At 33.8% G+C, this 21,427-nt stretch overlaps 2 protein-coding genes and 1 long non-coding RNA gene across 8 annotated transcripts in view; 1 reads left to right on the top strand and 2 right to left on the bottom strand.

Moving 5' to 3' along the window:
• Positions 1-1,887, bottom strand: part of LOC133811784 (uncharacterized) — a 31,899-nt gene extending 30,012 nt beyond the window's left edge. For all 3 annotated transcript variants that reach the window (XR_009883337.1, XR_009883325.1, XR_009883331.1), the window contains exons 1-2: positions 1,751-1,887; positions 1,240-1,321 (exon numbers count right to left, since the gene is read on the bottom strand). This is a non-coding gene — a long non-coding RNA (uncharacterized LOC133811784). The remainder of the gene's footprint in view (positions 1-1,239; positions 1,322-1,750) is intronic.
• Positions 1,888-2,021: 134 nt separating this feature from the next.
• On the top strand, positions 2,022-6,599 carry LOC133811748 (uncharacterized). 4 transcript variants are annotated; one of them, XR_009883304.1, is made up of 12 exons: positions 2,022-2,425; positions 2,509-2,687; positions 2,806-3,028; positions 3,118-3,259; positions 3,340-3,534; positions 3,812-3,943; positions 4,052-4,180; positions 4,360-4,778; positions 5,161-5,377; positions 5,463-5,653; positions 6,010-6,297; positions 6,434-6,599. XR_009883304.1 is itself a non-coding variant. In XM_062246217.1 (11 exons), the coding sequence occupies exons 1-11, from the start codon at positions 2,022-2,024 to the stop codon at positions 6,185-6,187; spliced, it is 2,379 nt and encodes a 792-aa protein (XP_062102201.1). In that variant the 3' UTR covers positions 6,188-6,599. The 4 variants fall into 4 exon arrangements, 2 of the variants coding, with proteins under 2 accessions (XP_062102201.1, XP_062102200.1); XR_009883298.1 differs by having other exon boundaries at positions 6,431-6,599; XM_062246217.1 differs by having other exon boundaries at positions 3,118-3,229; positions 6,010-6,599.
• A 1,191-nt stretch (positions 6,600-7,790) lies between these two features.
• Positions 7,791-11,859, bottom strand: LOC133811732 (uncharacterized). Its single transcript, XM_062246214.1, has 2 exons — positions 11,243-11,859; positions 7,791-11,116 (listed from the first exon to the last, which is right to left on the bottom strand). The coding sequence occupies exon 2, from the start codon at positions 11,091-11,093 to the stop codon at positions 8,256-8,258; it is 2,838 nt and encodes a 945-aa protein (XP_062102198.1). The 5' UTR covers positions 11,094-11,116; positions 11,243-11,859; the 3' UTR covers positions 7,791-8,255.
• Between the last annotated feature and the right edge of the window lie 9,568 nt (positions 11,860-21,427).

The following is a 21,427-nucleotide window of genomic DNA, read 5'->3' as shown; positions in this document are numbered from 1 at the left end:
CATTCTCTATCTTTATAGACTTATCCTTAAAGTACTTATTCTTTAAATTGTTGTTTGATGAAACCACATTTAGTTCTTCAGGTATTAATTCGCCACCAGTGTATAATCCAAATACTATTGCAAACTCTTGGATAGAGAATCTCACAGGTTTGCCATTTATCAAAAACCACAACTCGTGTTTTTATGACAATTTATCCCCCCACAATTATTTGGTGTGATAAGGTCCTACAAAACTGCCCTATACTAGGGAGGTCCAACAAATGACCCAACTGACCATATTTTCTAAAAATAATCTTGTTAGTTTTTGTTAACCACGAATTTATTTTTTCAAATAATTGTATCGAAGACCTAATGGTAACTTTAGATTTTCTTTGAACATATTCATTCGTAATAACACTCGGGACACAAAGAAGTCATGTTGTCAAAACAGTTCTAGAATTCTGAAATAATTTGCCAAACAAAAACAATGTAAATAATAAGTGTAAACATTTATTACAAATTGAAATAAGCGACCCTAAGCTGGGTCAGATAGGGTCAGGTCTCTTAGTGTATTTTTACATCAATAAGACAATTGAACTAAGCGACCCTAAGTGACCCTATGCGACCCTCTAGGTCACAGAGGTCGCTTAATGTATTTTAACATCAAGAACAAAATTGAACTAAGCAACCCAAAGGGTCGCAAATGGTCTCTTAGTATTTTTACATCAACATAAAAATTGAACTAAGCGACCCTGAGGGTCGCAAAGGTGGCTTAGTGCATTTTAATATTTAAGAAGAAAATTGAACTAAACAACCCTAAGTGACCCTTTGGGTCGCAAAAGATCACTTAGTGTATTTTAATATTGAGAAGAAAATTACACTAAAAGACAATTAATTACACTAGGTGACCCTATGGGTTGCATATGGTCTTTTAGTTTATTTTTCAAGTAAATATTTATATTATTTTGAGAATGATGATGAAATCCAACAATGAAAATAAATTTAAAATTATACAATTTTCACTTTTTTTTTTCAATTTGTACATCAATTTAGTCAAAATCAAAATCATTCTAATCCATTAAACTCATAACCTTAATCATTTTAGTTCATTAAACTCATAATCATAATCTTACTTGTTCGGTTGACAAAATGTAGTTGATTCAAATATTGTTATTTCTATTATATTTTCTTCAAAATAAAGAGAGAAAGTAAATGAGTGAAAGTGAAATTATTGTGTAAATAAGTAAAAAAAATAAATACCAAAAAATATGCTGTCGTTGTTGAGAGTGGTTGGAGCCCGTTGCTGGCGAACTTTTCACGGCAGAAAAAGGTTGGTGCTAGTCTGTTCAATAGAGAAGAAATATGTGAAAGGGGGAACACAATCAGCTTTTAGGGTTTTGTTATATGTATTAAGGTAATATTATTTAGAGAATCCTTCTATCGAATTTTAAAAATTTCACATTTTGCCAAATTTCTCTAAACGGAGTAAGCTAAATATTGAAAGAAACTTTGTTTGGCTCTTGCAAAACCTAGTCTTGAAATTAAAACTAAAGGAACACTAAAATCAACCAACAAAAGAGGACCAAAATAAATTGACAAAACAAGAGATGAGATGAGAGGAGAGGTGGATTTTAGGATGAAGGCCTTGAAATCTCAAAAAATCTAAGGAAACACAAGATCAAAGGCAAGGGAACCCAAAAAAATTAACAGAGAAATAGTAAAGGAAATAGAGGAGACATAGCATTGAGAAAGGGACTGGAGAATGGCAGACCGGCTGGGCGGCTACGGCGGTGCGCCGGAGGCGAGGGAACGACGGAGATGGGGAAGCGTCGGAAACGAGATGTTCAGCTAGAGAGAGGGACGGCAGAGAAAGCGAAGAGGACAAGATACACTATAACTCAATTATTTGATTTTTTTTTTTTTAATTTTGAAGAGATTGAAGAGCAGAGTTGGGTTTTAGAGTAACTCCATATCTGAACGACAAGTCGTTTGCGTTAAACCCTAAAACCCTAGACGCAGTTAAACCGCCAAATTAGTAGCAAATGCAAAACCCATCGTATTTCCCTCTTCTGAAAACGACAATGCGTCAGCTTTCAACGCTCCTCCGCCGTGTTGGGAATCATCCGCCGTATTCGGCGGCGATTATCGTCAGGCGGGCTCACTACAATTCTCCCAAGGCGGCGAATCCACCGACGCCGCCGAAGCCACCACAGAAGCCCCAAAGCTTCTGCTTCCATAATCAGACATGGGAGGACCCTTACAGCTGGATGTCGAGCTTGAACGACAAAGTAGCAATGCGTCACATGGATATCTACATGGAGCAGGAGGAGAAGTACGCGGAGGCCGTCATGGCTGAAACAGAAAGACTTCAGAGCAAGCTCCAGTCGGAGATGGCGTCTCGCTTGGCTTTCGACCTATCCACGCCTCCTCTCCGTTGGGGACCTTGGTAGAAATCCGCTTCATTGATGTTTTTTTTCTTGAGAATCTGATGGAAAATGAAAATTGATGAAAGTTTGGATATTGCTGCAGGTTGTACTATCGTCGTGCGGAGGAGGGAAAGCAATATCCGGTGCTATGTCGAAGGTTGGCGAGCTTGAACGAAGAGTTCATTTCGCATAAATCTCCTTCTGCTGGATTTGATTTCACTTCAGGGAGGAGAATTGAGCAGAAGCTGCTTGATTACAATCAAGAAGCTGAGAGATTTGGAGGTATTTTGATTTTGATTTTTTTTTTGGTAATTTATCATTTGTTTGGTTTCATAAAGATGGAAAATTGGCAGGGTTAATTTTTAGGCATTTACTAGCTTGTTATTTCAACTATATTTAGGTTATGCTTATGAAGAATTATCTGAAGTGTCTCCGGATCATCGGTTTCTTGCATACACCATGTATGATAAAGACAATGACTTTTATAGATTATCTTTAAGGAATTTGAATTCTGGTGCATTATGTAGTAAGCCTCAAGCTGATCGCGTTTCGGGTTTGGCATGGGCCAAAGATGGCCAGGCATTGCTTTATGTTGTTACAGATCAGAAGAAGAGGCCTTGCAGGTGGTTATCATTGGGTTTTTAGTGACTTTCCATGTTTGAATTTAAGATTATAAATTTTATCATTTTCTTTTTCTTTTCTTGTGTCACAGGTTATACTGCAGCACAATTGGATCAACTGATGATGATGTTTTGCTTCTTGAAGAACTGGATGATAGTACCTATGTTAACATCAGACACACAAAAGATTTCCGCTTTGTAGCTGTAAATATTTTCACTCCTACATCGTCAAAGGTATCACTTTTTTGTAGAGTAATCATTTTGTGTTTTTTTTCCTCTGGTAAAATGATGTAGCAATCATAACCATCTTTTAGGTCTTTCTGATAAATGCAGCTGATCCCTTGAGTGGCTTGACTTTAGTATGGGAATGTGAAGGCCTAGCCCATTGCACACTTGAGCATCATCAAGGATTGCTTTATCTATTTACTGATGCTCCCAAAGCAGGCCAGCCAGCTGAATGTCATTATCTTCTTTGCAGTCCAGCTGATACCTGTCCAAGGATATGGGAGGTCTGTGGGTTGATTTTACATTTTCATGCCTTAAAAAGTACACTTTCTCTGGTTGTGATTATCTTTATTTTGTGATTTCTTGCTCAGTGGGTATATTCTTGTCCAGAGTAAAAAAAATCCTCGTGACATGCTAAAGAGTTTGATTCTCATTTCGTTCTACTGTTTTCACAGATCTTAAATCTACTTTTTGTTTATAATTTTTGGCAATTGTTTCAGTTGAATGCTATAATTCGTTACTCATACTTTCTTTTGTAATTCACATTCTTATTTATTGCAGGATGGATTCATCAATGACTTGGATTTGGTTGTGGAGGATGTAGATTTCTGCAATACAAACTTGGTAATGATTTTAAGGGAAGATCGAAACTTTAGACTTTGTTCAGTTCCTCTGCCTTTGCCTGCTGGTAAGGTAGGTTGATAAAACCAAATTTATTCTCAATTCTAACTTCTTTCTATCATTCATTTGAAAAACAGTTCCAAAATGATCTTATCTCTTTTATCCTTCTTGTTGTGACAGGGACCAGTTTCTTTGAAAGCGCTTCACCCAAATTACCTGCCCCTTCCAAAATATGTTTCTCAAATTTCACCTGGACCAAACTATGACTACTACTCATCAACCATGCGCTTTACAATATCATCACCTGTGGTCCGTAATTTCTTATGGTCTATTTATTCAGAAGATGTTTTTTATTATACTTTTAGATCAACATGATGAATAGTAACTATTAATATACCCTTATAGTTACAAATTGAATGTGTTACTTAGAGGCTGCATTTCAAATGACATATTTTGACTTTAAATTGGTATGTTCTAAATTTCTGCAGATGCCTGATGCCATTGTTGATTATGACCTATCAAATGGGAAATGGAATATTGTTCAACAACAAAATATTCTTCACGATAGAACAAAAGTTCTATATGGAACATCTTCTTTGCCAAGCATTCCGGAACAAACCTCAAATACTATAACTTTTGACTCTACGAATGAAATGAATTTAAACAATAATAATTTGTGGAATGATCTATCTGAGTTCTATGCATGTGAGTGTCATCATGTCTCCTCCTATGATGGAGTTGAGGTTCCATTGACCATTGTATACTCGCGCAAAGTTAAGAGAGAAGATAAAAACCCTGGCTTGCTTCATGGGCATGGAGCTTATGGTGAGATACTTGATAAACGGTGGCGGAGTGAATTGAAAAGCCTTCTTGATCGTGGTTGGATTATCGCATATGCTGATGTTAGGTGTGTTAAAATGCTATAGCAATATGAAGCTAATTTTTGGATTAGAGTAGTTACTCTATAATTCTTGCCTCCTATGGATTACTTAGAGTTCAGCGAAAGCCTCCAGGTCCAGCTTCTGAGTGGGCTTAGGGATTTTTGAGCAATTATTCTTAGCCTTGGTTAAGGAATTTTCCTTTACATTGTTTTTGATGCAACTGAGCTACCTTTTTTATTGTAGTGGATACCAGTTGTTTCCCATGTTTTTTGGTTAAAGAGTTTTTTCCCTTTTGAATATGCAGTTCGTCTTTCATATTTCAAAGCTATTTTGCTTTTTCTTTGTCTTTCCTTTTGTTAAATGATCCTTTCACTCCCGTTTGCTTAACATGATGTGATATCTTCTCAGAGGTGGAGGAGGTGGGGGTAAGAAGTGGCATCATGATGGTAGAGGTACAAAGAAGAATAATTCCATAAAAGATTATATCTCTTGTGCTAAATTCCTTATTGAAAGAGAAATTGTGTATGAGAACAAGCTTGCTGGTTGGGGTTACAGCGCAGGTGGGCTTTTAGTTGCTTCAGCCATCAATTTTTGCCCAGATTTATTTCGTGCGGCAGTTTTGAAGGTCAATACTCTTACTTTTTCCTTTGTTTCCTAACCCTGGTATGAACGCTGTTCGTGTAATATTCCATTTGCTTTTTCTGTTGCAGGTTCCATTTCTAGATGCCACCAACACTCTTCTTTACCCCATTTTACCCGTTACAGCTACTGAATATGAAGAGTTTGGATACCCTTGGAACATTGATGATTTTCATGCTATAAGCAAATATTCTCCTTATGACAACATTCAGAACGATGCCTCATATCCGGCTGTCTTGATATCCTCTTCTTTCAATACCAGGTAATCTCTGTGTTCTTTCCTCAGATTCCTCTGATTGTCACAGCTATTAAATAATGAGGTCCAACACTCAATAGCATTAGGAATGGCATTTGGCTGATCCTAGAGGTGTTACATAGTTTAGTTTATCTAACGCAGTTAATCTTGCAGAAATTAAATTTTCGGCACTCTTTTTAAAATTCATTAGTTGTCATTAGGGGTCAGGCCCCATGTCAGAAAATATAATTTGTTCTATTCTCACTTCTTATTGCTACTTTAACAAAAGCGCTAGCTTGATTGAATAATTATCAAATTAACAAGACAGTGAGCAATGTATAACTTGGACGTTCATGAAGTTGTACACCCTTGACATATTTCAGATTCGGGGTATGGGAAGCTGCAAAATGGATTGCACGAGTTCGTGAACGCACAATTTATGACCCAAAGCGACCAATATTGCTTAACTTGTCAACAGATATAGTTGAAGAAAACCGTTACCTTCAGTGCAAGGAATCAGCATTAGAGGCAGCATTTCTTATAAAGATGATGGAATCCTAGATGTCATTTTACTTTAAGATTTTGTCTAAGTGCTTGTTGATCTCAGCAAGCCAGAGAAACAAGCTAGGAGGAGATATATCATTGCAACACTCAACTCAATCAAGGGATAAGTATGGACTTTCTATTCAATATTATAATATTAGTACTCTATGCATATTGTAAAGGTAAAATTCGATAACGTTTTATTGGGGGTGTGGGGGATGATTTGGTCTAATTTGGTGTTTGTTCCTTCTTGTGCTAAAGTAGATAACTGGATGAAGACAAGAAGAGCTTTCAGCTGATGACGCATATGCACAAAGATACCTATCATCTTAGATTGTGGGCTGGTTTTAGTTAAGTCAATTATCGGTACATGTCAACATACCCTATATTTTTTATATATGAAATGGGTCAGCAATGAGCAATTTTGGTCTGGAACGTGTCCTTCCTTATCCTCTTATCTTAATGTAATAATGGTTTATTAATTTGGAGAAGCATTGTGATTCTAATATTTTTTAAAAACATATTTGTTGTGTTTTCTAATGAGTACTGACACCATTAAACCAAGCAAAATCTTCAAAAATCTAATTGTTTAGTAGCCAACTGCATTTGCAATCTTCTTAAATTTGTCAACTAGTACACCAACCACCATGTATGTAGCATGTTTACTACTCAGAAGTCAGCTTCTCACATTAACTTCCCCAAGTCTCTCCTAACAATTTTGTCAAACAATGCACCGCTCTAGTTTCTTTATTACTATACTTTATAGGGTACAAAAAATTCCCTTTACCATGTCAAAAAGTATTTATCATATATGTTGGTTAGGTTTATGTTGATTTTTCAAGGACAAAGTTTTGATCATCATTATCAATATGTGAAAGGAATTATAGTGCCATGACTACCCTACCAAACATAAAGAAAAAAACATTTCAAGGAGTTGCAGACCATAGAACCCACAAAATCCAAAGATCAATAGAATAATACAGTCATATATCATCAAATCAATAATTTCAAAGGGAAACAACACTTAATGGGTGTGGCCCACTTTAGATAATTACTTGAGGAAAAAAGAAGAGAAAAGAATCTCCTAATGCATTTCAATCAGCCTTTTATTAAATTGCTTTCTTTTACCATAGTGTTGTGCGCTTCGCATTATGCAAAACAATTTGCTGTTAACATCATGCAACTGTTTCTTGGTGCTTTTAATTTTCAATCCAATGTGGAACCCCCAAAGAAACTTCGTAAGGGAAGGGCCATTTAATTCCAAAGATGTATTGACTGTGTTATGAGAAAATTTCAAATTTAAATCTTGAATAAATATTGTTCAATAATGCATATCATCAGAATAAGTAGCCTCTGCATGGCCTATGGCTGATAGTGTGACATTTTACATTGACAAAGGCTTCATTTCACATTTTATAAAAGATCTTACTTAAAATAAAAAACTATGCTGCAGCCTTATCTTACAATATTTGGGGGCCTGAAAATTGTAGCAATTGTTATGTTGGTACCTAAACAGGACCCAAATCTCATATCTTGATGAGTAAACTACATACGTGACCATTTGAGATAAAAGAGCTTACTTTTGATTTCAAAGGGAAGAAGTCTATGCATGTGCATGATGGACATGAAAGTAGAACTTGGCATTCAAGAAAGTAGTAACATACAATGTGCAAACTAAGTTGATTTTTTACAGTGGTAACAAAAGAAAATAAAAGAAAAAACGAATTTAATTTTGTATGAAAGCAAAGGATACACTTTCATGAAGTGGAAGTAGTGTCCAATGTCATTCTGCTTTTAGTTTACCATAACTTCCACGATGATACAAATTTCTAAATGCCCAACTCTACAAAGATCCAAAATGTGAAAAGAGAAAAACTCAAGCAATAACATATGAATCAACAAATCATCTGCTGGATTGAAGAACTGAGGAACAGAATTGACAGAATTTGACGTGAATGTTTAATACCTTAGCTCCTTAATGACTTTTTCTGCCTTGGCATTGAGATATCCTGTCAAGTAACCCATTCCAACTCCAGCAGAATCTTTCTCCCAAAAAGAAGAAAACGAAGACAGCCGTTTTGGGTTTTTAAGTCTCAAATTCTTCTTCAACAGTTGGCAGTTGACCCTCTCTGACGAAAACAGGATTAAGGAATTTAGCCACAAATGCCCATAACTTGTAAACATCCTCAAAGTTGGTCAGAAAGCCTAGAGAAGCTGTGATAACTTCAATGCGTACGAAGCCGCTCTTTCGGTCATTTCTACCATTTTCCATTGGTCTGCAAAGTGTAGTATCTTGAAGACTCAAAGCTCCTTGTTGCTGTCTCAAACTATCTACAATTCTTATGTGACTAAGGAAACCAAGGCCTAAAGAGATCCCTTCTTTTTCAGCCAGTTTCTGAACTATTTCCGGGTTGATTAGCCCCCCATTTCTGTCTCTGAGATTGAAAGCAACAGCTGCACCCCTTTCATACTTGATCTTTGGACCATAGATGTGAACAAGACTGGCTCTGCTGCCTCCATCTGAACTAGTTAATTTTAGTTGCAGTAGTGAAGTCACTAGCCAATTGATCAAAAATCGCAGTCTGAGGGTGGTTTTATTGAGACCCAACGAATTAACATGATCGAGATGCCTGCATATAATCTCGGGTTCCCTCCTGTCCCAGTCTTCTCCATCTTCATACTCTCCATCACTGCTGTAATCTTCATCATCCAAGCTAGTTGCAGATACTTCTCCTGTTTGCATGATATGGCTTGGATGCTCCTGATGGTTTTCTTCTGTGCTAAATGACACCCTTCTTCCCCTGCTTGATACTTCATTTTCCTCCACACCAAAAAATCTACCCCCAGCATATCTAGCATTCCCATCTCTTCTCCCCAACAACCTGAATTCACCTTCTGTTTCTCTTCTTATGGCACTCTCTTTTATCTCTGAGCAAAAGTGAGAAGTTGTTCCATTCTCTAAGTTATGATGCTTATAGGAGGAAGTTATATCATTGAGCCGAGAGCCATTCGTGGCAGAACTTGACATGCACCCAGTAGAAAGCGTTCCGCTTACTTCAGGTTCCTCTTGGATCTCTCCACTGTGCAGATAAACGGAAGACTTTTTACCATTTGGCAAAGAGGGAATTGTATCTGCAAACTGTTCTTCTTCTGGGATCTCCTTGACGCGATCCAGTTCCTGTGAAACAGATAAAACAGCAGCATCAAATGATAACACCTGCCGCTCGTCATGTGATCCATCTTTGTCATCATACATTGGGCTGCCATATATCCTGGATGTAGGTTTAGGAGAAACTCTTTTCTGATTTTTTTTCCCGGAAAACCAATAGGGGGGCAATGGAGAGGCAATCTTATGTTTGTTTATCTGGCCTGCATTATCAGACCCCAGTGGACTCTGACCCAAATCAATCCAAAATGAATTATCTGATGACTCATCTTCACTGAAAACTGGGCTCTTCATTACCTCGCCAACTGAAATACTCTCAGCTTCTTCAAATATGGTGCTTGTTACATCTCTCTCAGAACAGTTATCTTCCATCTCAGTCTCAAACACATCCCTCACCTGAGCAGACGTGAAAGCACCAGAGAAGGCAGGCAACTGCAATCCAGGGCGAGTTTCAGAGGTTTTCTCACCATTTACAGCTACTTCCTCATCTTCGATTCCAACCAATTTGTCCAAACCATCTACAGAATCACTCAGGTATAGTGGATATTCAGGTGTAATCTTCACCATCCCAGACCCTGTACACCCAGACTGATTATGAAGGCTTCCCATAACCGATTTCTTAATCAGAAGGCATCCAAATCCAGTTGGGTCAAAGCCAAAAACCCTGTAAAATGAAGTGATAATGAAATCTGGCCGGAACAGGGATAACCCAAGTGAATCCATGTCCTTAGGTCCCAATGAGCCAGCATCAAGCAAAACATGCCAATTATTCTGTTGAGCTAATGCCATCCATTGGTAGGAATACTTGGCCCCGGTTACTCTAGACTGAACTGGGAACACAAAAAGGCCAGTAGCAGAATCCTTCTTCCTCTTCTTCTTGTTTGAAATTTGCTTTCTCAAATCAGTGGAGCAGAGCTTCAAGGTTGGCCATTTAAACCAGGCACTGTACACCTTTGCACCTTTCTCTCTAGCACTCTGAGCCATCCAATTCACAGACTGGCTCTCATAATCAAACATGGTCAACAGTCTTTTGTTTGTATGAAAAGGGTATGATTCAGCCAACAACTTAAACGCAGACCCTCTACTCACTGTAAACACAAGGCCATATTCATTCTCAGGAATATTCAAGTAATCCATAATCCTCATTTTAACATCATGTTCCACAGTCCCTTTCTCAGCACCCCCATAAAGAGCATGATTACTTAAATTTGCAGTTATCTCGGACAAGCTAAATGTAGAAGATTCCCAATAATGAATTGTTTGAAGGTAAGAAAAAAGCCCAAATCCACAATAATCAAGGCATACCTTCGGAGACAAGTGAGAGTACTCGTTTAACCTCAGCTGATCAATCTTCTCCGAAGACTGGTACTTGGGATACATAGTAAGGAATTTGTTGAAAGATTCATGGAGCTCAGGAATACCATCTTCGGACTCAAAGGTTCGGTCAGCAGCAAGTGCAGTAGCTCGAAGAAACTCCTTCTGAGCGTTGAGTCTCGCAAGCGACCGTGATCGTCCAAGACTCTCGTCCTGGTTGGCCATGGACTCAGACTCGATGTCTTGGGATTTTGACAACGACCCATCTTCAGATGCTTCCTCAAGAGCTTCCCTGAGCTTGTTCTCTTGAAGTTTTCTGAGAACTGATTGGTTTTTCTTCACTTCACTAGCTGATTCCGACGACCCATCTCTCCTTTTACTGCTCTTTTTGTCCATAAGCAGAGCAGCGCAGTGAGATATGGGCTTCCATAGTGAAAGATGCATCGAAATATATATAATCAATCTGACTGAAAAACCACAAAGGAAAAATTGGCTCAGGTTTAGCCCATCAAAAGAAAAACCCACAAAAAATTTCAGCCTCAAACTCCAGATTCTTCAACAAAAAGAGTACATAGACACAGATCAAAGAATACCCAGGCACAGATTTCTTCAGAACTCCAAATGAAAGCGAGGAAAAATCTCAAATTCCAGCCACAAACGCAGAAACCCAATTCAAGAAATCCAGGTCAAAACCCAATTTCCATGGAAGAAAAAAAAATCAAAGAGAAAGGAGAGAAACCAAATGGTCAAACCCTAGTATCCAGATCCCCAAAATTCACAGAAGCCCACTTCAGTGATGAACCCAATAATGTATTTAAACAAAATAAATAAATAAATAAATTTTCCCAGATGCAAATATGAGGATAAATAAAAATCCCAACTTTCTTTCTCTCAAGAATTAAAGACTCAACAACCTGAAAAGGAACAGAGCTCACAGGACACACCTCTAATTCTCTCCCCCAAAAATAAAAGTCTCATGTATGTACTGTCTCTCACTAAACCAAAAAAAAAAAAGGCAAAAACCCAACTCATCAATGGCTCCTCACTTACTTTTCAAGAATGGTAAATACAAAAAGGAAAAACATGCAAGTTTTGATTTTTTTGATAAAATGGTGATAGAAAAAGATAACTCCTTTCTTTCTCTCTCTCTCTCCTCCTCTCTTTTGACCCTTATATTTATCTCTACTTCTCTCTCTAAAATCTCTACCCACTAACCCTTCCTTAACAGTATGACAAAGGACATTGACTTTTCATAACCAAATGTAAATAAGTAAACGATTCCCTTGTTTTTGTTGTTCCTTTTAATCAAAGATTTAATTTTTATTATTTTTGGGTTTTGTTTTCTTTCACAATTTCAAAAATTAAAAAAAAATTCAGGTTGGTTTTTGGTTGTGGTCGTGGTGGGACCCAACAAGAGCCACTTTCTTTCCATAGTCATGGCTGAAAGTCAAACCATCAGCTGGCTTTGTACAAAAGCTGATTTCTGTCCAACTAAGCCAATATATACATAAACAATATTTTAATTTTTGTAAATTGTCTTAAATTAATTAGTTTTCTTAATTGTAATTTCTTTTGTTTTCTAATAAATATATAATTATATATATTAATTACTGTCATTTTGAATTAGAGTGCTTGTTAATCTACCAGATGTGCATGCATTATGTTTAATTAAGAAACTTTATTAACACTTCAAAATATATACATATATACACATACTAATAAATATAGAAAGAAAGATAAAGAGAGACTTTATTAGATTTAATAAAAAATCAAACTTGTCTTTAATAAGCAACCTTAGCTATTTTCATTGTCTTATCTTTTAAACAAAAAAGAAAAAAGTAAAAAATACATATATTTTGAATTAAAGTAGTGTAAGTTCATTACAATACAAATAAAGTTGGTAATTAATTATTTGTTTAATAGTATGAAAAAGTTATTATAAATAACTACTACACTACACTAGGATAACTTTTATAAAGATTGATTTTAAAAATTAAATATCAATATGCAATGTCATTGTAGATAAGATATTCAAACACTTGAACATATTTTAGTTATAAATAAATAAAACTTTGTTTTATTATATATTGAAAAGCTTAAATTCCGGATTTTTTTCTTTTATGAAAGCATGTTCACTGTTTTTCCTCGTGGATCAATTATGACATATTTTTAGCTAAATGAAGACAACATTTCATTTTTTTTATATAATAAATTACGAGGAAAATTGTGCATATTAATAATGAAATATCAGGGTTATTTGTTGATCAATTATTATGATGTTAATTTAATTTAATTTCTTTTAAAATAGCAATTTTTGTCTAGTGTCATAAAACGACATCTTAATTAGTCAACTCCTAAAACAAAGCACGCTGCACACGAAATGGAGTCCAACTCCAAATAGTGTTTTTAAGGCTATTTTTCACATAAAAATAAATAAAATAAAATAATAGTTTTTAAAGCTATGACTTCCATTGTTTAATGTACACCTATTTAGGTGTTGCACCCAAAATTAATAATTTTTAATGTACCTAAAAATAAATAAATAAATGAAATGATAATTTTTAAAGTCATACCTTCCTTTGTTTATTGTACTTATTTAGGTATTGAACCCAAAATTAAGACTAATCAACATTCTGGATACTCCTCCTCTAGATGTGCCCAGACATAGTTTAGTGATTTTCAATTCTTCTTAAATTGACCACAAAATTAAATAAATTAAAAATTTCTCTACTTGCCATTTTTATATCTACGCCATTGTTTACTTTGAAATTTAATGTATTAAACTCATTACTACCATCACTCTAGCTATTTTAATTCGATCCTTCTTTTACAAGTGAAGATTATTATTAGGAAAAATACTAATTTAGTTCTTGTATTTTTTTTAAATACGTGATTGGTTCTTGTATTTTGTTAAATGATAATTCGGATTTTGTGTTTTATAAAAATTAATCAAAATAGTATCTTATATTCAATTTTGGTCTAAAAAAAATTAAATATAATCTTTCATTCTCAACTCATCGACCATTTTCTCCGCTTCTATGAACTCATCGCATCACTAACAACTCGAGAATTGATTTTATAATTGAAAATATTTTGATCAAAATTGTATCTAAACTATTATTTTGATCTATTTTGTAAAATACAGGATCCGAATTATCATTTAACAAAACATAAAAAATAATCACTTATTTAGAAAAAATACAAGGCCATAATGGTATTTTTTCATATTATTATTATTGTTGTTGTACCTAAGTTTACTTGGTAGAATCAGCCAAAAAGAAAACAGCCAACTCCATGAAAACAATTGTATTTGATAAGATCTCTCTGGTCTCATAAATATGTGTGTGTATATATAATATTTATTTGTGTCAATTTTGATAAGAGTAGAGTAGTTTTTGGGCCCCATAATCCACTTATATTTTTTTATAACCATAATCCACCTAGATTAAATGTAACATTTTCAAATATTTATAAATAGAGCAGTTTCTTCTACATAATCACCACATAAATATTGAAAACAAAATAATACACAGTCAATGAGAAGAAGAATGTTTTTTTTTTCCTTAGTTCTAGATAAATATTGAAGATTAATTTTGTGTACATTTATTTTAACATAAAGAATGAAGTTGATATATAACAATATAAATGGTAGTAGGTACAAAATTTATTTATTTATTTATGAATATAAACTTTTTGTGTAAAGTTGATATAAATATATAAATAGCCTTACTTACAGCTGCATGGAAAGATATTTATCTTTTAGGCTGCACTTTGGTTATTACAATTTTTATTTAATTTTTTTTTTTCTTTTGTTTGATTGGTTCAATTTTGATGTGATAATTTAAGCCACTACTCCCCCATTGGAGTTGGCCTTAGGGGTAACATATTCTGAGATAATTATTATTATTATTGTTATCATTGGTGTTTATTTTTTACACATGTAACTTTTTTTAATAATAGTATTAATTATTGAAATATGATATTTTTTTTTATGTATAATATATGATCATTTTTCTTTTAATAAGTTTGTTATATATATATACATAGAGTTTGGCCTGAAGTGGGTACAAAAACAAAAAACACACACTATAAGATACAATGCCTTTGGATTCCCTCTTCTTCTGTAGACAATAGTTGGACAAGAAGCACAAAGCCCTATAAGTTGCCTCAAAAGAAAAAGGTGAATTTGCCACCTTATGTTTATATATAATATAATGTATATATGGTTTGCTTTATTAATATTTGGATGGACCAAATTGACCAACTTTAAAGTAAAAAGCTCTTTTTCTTTTTGAAAAAAACATATGATATGGACTATATGGAGAGAAGGAGATACGGGAAGAGAATGTATAAATTTAAATGTTAAGTATGATAGTGTGATATGATTAATCATCCTAATACATTTGTTTTTGCTTTTAAAAATAGTCAAAGCATAAAAATCAAATTGGGATGATTCAAAGGCCTTTGTGCAGAAATAATGTTCTCCTACTTAACTAGAAAATATTCCTCTATGAAAAAAGTCAGTGTGGTCCTTAATTTTATGTTTGTGAAAATTTAAACATTTATACCAAAATCAATAAGAATAACTAGAAAAGTCAAGCTTTTCTTTTTGGGTAAATGGTGGGAAATCCCATCATAGTTTTTGGATTTCAAAATGAATTGTAGAATGGTGTGTACTTCTTCTATGATATTGATATTCAAAACTTATTCAAATTTTAAGAGCATCAGCAACCAAATGGGATTACCCCATATATATGAGATTGGTGTGCTGAAATGCCTCGAATCAAACAGGAAACTTAACAGCATTTAGCCGTGTGTCAACAGTGACATGACATATATGTCGTACACTGTTCACACGGTAAAACTTTTTTTTTTTTCAAATATAAATATATTTATATCTTTTATATATATATAAACATATGAGTATTATTTTGGTCTATATTTTATGTTAGGTTTTTTAAATTATAAATACACATAGTTTAATTTTTTAAATAAAATTTCAAATATTTCATAATTAATTTTTTATATAATTTATTTTAATTTGTGTGAAAATTCTTAATCTACACCATAAGAAAATAAAATTAACATTGAAATTGATTAAATATACAAAAGATAATTAAAAATTAATATAATAATAAATAATATATTTTTTGGTGTAATTTTTAGTGTTGTGGTTGGAATGGAAAAAAAATATGGTGCTAAGATTCCTTAGTTTTAGTGTTGGTGCAACACCATATATTGGGTAATGGATTGGAGATACTCTAAACACCTAAATAAGATAACAACAAAAAGGATATGATTATATATATAATAGTAAATATATATATGTTAGATAAAATTGATATAACAACTTAAATTAAAATGGAGTGCTTGGTAAAATAATTTATATGTATAGTCAATTAATAATTTTGTATAATTTTTTACAAAATAATATTGTAGACACCTTATTAAAAATTATCAATACTTTGTAAATAATTCTAGATACTTTGTATGAAATTCTAAACATCTTGTCTAAACCTCTGGCAAAATCTTTATGAAAAGAATGTTATTTTGTAACATGGTAGCTTATTTTCATTGATTACTATTAATTTTATTGAATTTATAAAAGATCATATATTTTGTCTTGTTACTTAATAGGATTATGTATTTTGATAAATTATTTTTTAGATCTTATATTTTATAAAAGGGTTTAAATAGACTTTTAAACCCGATTTTGATGAAAATAATTTGAATATAACAATACAGTTGTTAAGCATAATAATTTTTTATTCTGAGATATTAGTTTAGCAAATTATTTGTAATTTTAGTTTAAAAATTTTGATCAAAATTAGATTTATAAATTTATTTAAACTACTTTTCAAAATATAAGATCTAAAAAAAAATTAATTTATTAAAGCATATAGTCCAAACAAATATTGTACAACATAAAAAAAATCTAAAAAAACATAATTTATTATGACGTCTTAAGATCATATATGAGTTGAATAAGTGGATACATATTATTATAATTTTAAAATTCTAAAAATAAATTACCCAACATGTAATTTATATAAAAAAATGATAAGGTAATTAGTTTCATAATGTGAGAAATTGATTAAATGAGTTTTATTGTTTTTTGTAAGTGACATGTCGAGCACGTGCATTTAGGAAGTGACTATAATGGTTAATCACGTTGAAGCCACTCATGTAATTGATTTAATTTCCATTATTCATTATTCATAAGTAGTCAACGAAGTTTCCTTGGACCAAACTACCCTTGGTCAAATCACAAGGGTTGACTAAATCAAAAGGCTGTAACTAGGCTTTGAAAGTCATTATCTTATAAACATTGAGACCAAATTACCCTTGTTGATTATAATGCTATCCATGTCCATTATTTAGATACAACATCATGAGTTTTTTTTTAAAGCACTAGTCACTAGTGAACCAACTTTGTTAAAAGTAGAATTGGGATTTTTTATCTCAATGCAATGAGTGAAAAATTATCTCTTTATTTGTAATCATTGCTATTTTTTTTCTTTTTTATAAATAAAATAAAATTTCATTTGTAGGGTTCTTGATTAACTACTCTTTCATTTTGATACCTCTAACATGTGAAGTTACTTAGTGCAAAATATTATTAATTAGTTGATATTGAGTGCCTTAAGAAGCTTTTAACTTGTGATTAATGAGAAAAAATATGTTAGTTCCAACCACCGTTTTCTATTTTTGTACAAAGCAAACATTTGGATTATTTATTTATTTATTGAGAGAGAGAATATGGATTGTCATTGTTAGTTGATGACTTTGTGATTGGTATTCATGAATGAAAATATGTCAATGAAAAAATAAAATAAACCTATAAGAATTACTTTGATGTAGTTGTTTATGTAACTTAATCCATCAAAATCAACCTGAAAATCTTCTTTTTATTTTATTATATATATATTTTATGCAAGAAAAATTCTCCTAAGTTTGTTATAATACCTCACAAGTCATTTTAAATGTGTTTTAGATAAGTGGGAGAAATTTTCACCAACTTTGATAAATGGATATTTTATTTCCACAACACAATTAGATTTAATTATATTATATTATATTTATATATGATCATATAATAATATAATTTTTAATTTCATTTTACAGTTAATTTTTCTCTATTTTTTTTCATTTATCTAATTTACTAGGTGCAAGCAATGTACAATGCACATTTGTTTAGTTTTATTTAGAAAATTTGTTAATTATTTTTATTAAGTTTTTATGATTGTCATATAAATTTTAAATAAATAAACAATATTATATATAAAAGAATGACATAAACGTTAGGGTCGGCCCTTAGTGGTATGAGGTCCTATACAAAATATGTTATTTTTTAAAAATTTATGTATAAAATGATATTTTTCAAATTTTTGGGGGCCTTTGTGTATGTAAAAAAATGACATTTTTAAAAAATTGGGATTTCATTATGTAAAGGCCCTAGGCACAAGCTGATCTGTATGTGCCTAGGGTCGAACCTGATAAACATATTAAAAGAAAAATTAAACAAAAATATTATTTAGTTTTATTTTTTTTTAAAAACGATAACATTTTATATCACAAACTACCTTATTTAAGGTACAAAATATTCATGATATTATTCAAATCTCACATTAATGATTGGAGAAGAAACTTATTTATTCTTTATAGAAGATAAGTGTTATTCTAATTTCTTAATTAGTTACACAGTAATACTTTTTGTACCCACAACACTTATATGTAATGTATTTATTATGTATTATATATTATTGTAATAATAATATTTTATAGCATGTTAATTTATATTAATATAATTATTAAATATTTAGTTTTGAATTAAATATTATTATAATAATAATATTTTAGGGAATTTACTCATTTGGTACCCTATCTTTTTGCAAAGTATCATTTTGGTACCCTCTGTTTTCAATAATGCTCATATGGTACCCTGTATTTTAAAATTATACATATTTGATACCATAGACTCAGATTTGATAGATAAAATTTTGTCAATATGATCAAACTGTCATCAGTTATATGTAATTAAGTAATTAAATTTAAATTTAGAACTTACAAAATTGACAGCAATTTGATTAAATTAGTAAAATTTTATTAATTAAATTTGAGTTTAGGGTACCAAATATGTACGATTTTAAAATACAGGGTACCATATGAGCATTATTGAAAACAGAGGGTACCTGTTACACCCAGATTTCGAGACTTGAGGTTGTGACCTCGAAAGCTGGATTCGTCAGGTGTAAGCTCGCGATAGCTAAAATACATGTTCATAATCTAGACGCCAAATCTTCAAAGCAGGTGGCAACCTCGAAGATAGGTAGCCTCGAAGTCCTTATAAGCTCGAAAGACAGAACATCAGAGTATGTCCATTGTCGGGTGGCCTCGGATCATGTGGTCCGAGCTTGGCATGGGTGTGAGCTCGAAATAAGGCAGCTTCGGTGATATTTACCCACTCTGAGCTGGTCTTGGGGAAAATAATGCAACTCATAATTTACTCGGAGACCTAGACTGACATAATGCTGATTGCTGATCTCGAACGGATTAATAGATCACCTGAGGAGACGCAGTCCATGCATTCGAGAGATATTTATTGTTGTAACTTCCCTACAATAAAGGGATATTAACTAGTCGGTTATACGCCCCCTGGTCTTTAGGGGACGTTTCCTTGTATATAGGAGTTACAAACTTTAAAGTCATTAAATTTATTAATGAACAGAATAACTTCCCAAAACGTGTGGGATTGTATTCTGAGATCTCCTCTATAAATGGAGAAGTCATGTACCTTTGTAAAGGACCGAAATTTTGTGATCTTGAGAGAATCTCTGGAGAATTTATCCCTGAAGAATTTCCAGAAATTTCCTAAGTTCTAATAAAAAAAGACTCGTGGTGTAACGCCCTGGATAGCCAAGACCGTTACACTGTGTGTTTATAAAGTGCCAAACTTGCTAATCAAGTCATTTAATTTAAAACGTGTTACTGAAACTATAAAAGAACTAGGGTTAAAGCATTTTGGTCTCAAAAGCCACATTTTCATTAAGAAACATTTCCTGTCTACACGGGATCCCAAAAAAGATATTAAGTTTTAAGATCGTTTACAAAAGACATAAGGTTTTAATGCAATCTCAAGTCGTATTAAGGCAAAACAGACAGTTAGGCTATCCCTGTCCTGATCCACTCCTCGACTGTGACGCCCCACATCACTATGGCTGCTTTCTGGAATGATAACTAGCCTTACAAACCAAGACAAGTCTTTCCAACGTGCTTTGTCCTCACTCGCACACTTCCTGGGAAAACTTCCCAGGAGGTCACCCATCCCTAGATTACTCCAGGCCAAGCACGCTTAACCATGGAGTTCTCAAGTGATGGGCTACCGAAAAGAAGATGCACCTTCCTGATATAGGTAGTACCCATCAATCCATTTAAGTCCTCTTCAACTGTGTAGTCCCATACCTACACAGTTTTAGAATCATTACACTTGACCTTCCCCAGGCGGTGTGGGATTGCACAGCTTACCCAGTCTTTCCCCTTACGGATCACAGGATTCTGACTGTCACAATCACCCCCCCTTACGGGCCCAACGTCCCCGTCGACCACACTTCCGGCTGGGTCAAGGCTCTGATACCATTATGTGATGCCCCACATCACTATGTGTGACGCCCCACATCACTATGGCTGCTTTCTGGAATGACGACTGACCCACATCGTGAAATTGAGTTTGAGATCGAGTTGTTACCTGGTACAACTCCGATTTCAAAGTCCCCTTACCGCATGGCACCTGCCGAACTGAAGGAACTAAAGACTCTGCTGGAGGAAATAAAAGAAGGTCAAGAATCAGATCCTCACCTGACCGAGGTCAAAGCAGAAGTCAAAGAAGAAAAAGTGAAGAATTTTAATGTTTCTGACGCAGGAATATTAAAATTTAATGAAAGAATTTGCGTACCTGCAAGAGAGGACATTAAGAAAAAGATTATGAATGAAGCCCATAATACTCCATACACGGTACACCCAGGCTCAACAAAGATGTACAGAAGTTTGAAGGAACACGTTTGGTGGCCTGGCATGAAGAAAGACGTAGCCCAATATGTAGCTCGATGCCTTACTTGCCAGAGGATTAAGGCAGAACATCAACGACCTGGAGGAGAACTTCAGCCCTTGGAAATACCAGAATGGAAATGGGAGCAAATTGCAATGGACTTTGTTATTGGACTTCCACGAACAAGCAAAGGATATGATTCAATATGGGTCATCATCGACCGATTAACAAAGTCGGCTCATTTCCTTCCGGTAAAGGTGACGTACACAGGGGACCAGTTAGCGGAAGCTTATGTGCAAGAGATAGTACGATTGCATGGAATTCCAATTTCCATAGTGTCAGATAGAGACTCAAAATTTACTTCGAAGTTCTGGCAAAGCTTGCACAAGGCTATGGGGACAAGATTGAAATTTAGTACAGCTTTCCACCCACAAACAGATGGTCAAACAGAAAGGACTATACAGACTCTTGAAGATATGCTAAGAGCGTGTGTCCTGGACTTTGAAGGATCGTGGAGTAAATATTTACCGCTGATTGAATTTGCCTATAACAATAGTTATCAGGAAACCATAGGGATGGCACCCTATGAAGCGTTATATGGGCGGAAGTGTCGATCTCCTATCCATTGGCATGAAGTGGGTGAAAGAAAGTACATAGAGCAACAAACTGGACCAGATATGGTGACGTCGACAACGGAAGCCGTTCGAAAAATTCAACAGAGGATAGCAACAGC

Source organism: Humulus lupulus, chromosome 1, assembly GCF_963169125.1.
Source record: "Humulus lupulus chromosome 1, drHumLupu1.1, whole genome shotgun sequence".
Taxonomy (NCBI): Eukaryota; Viridiplantae; Streptophyta; class Magnoliopsida; order Rosales; family Cannabaceae; genus Humulus; species Humulus lupulus.
This window is presented reverse-complemented; position numbering and strand designations above follow the sequence as displayed.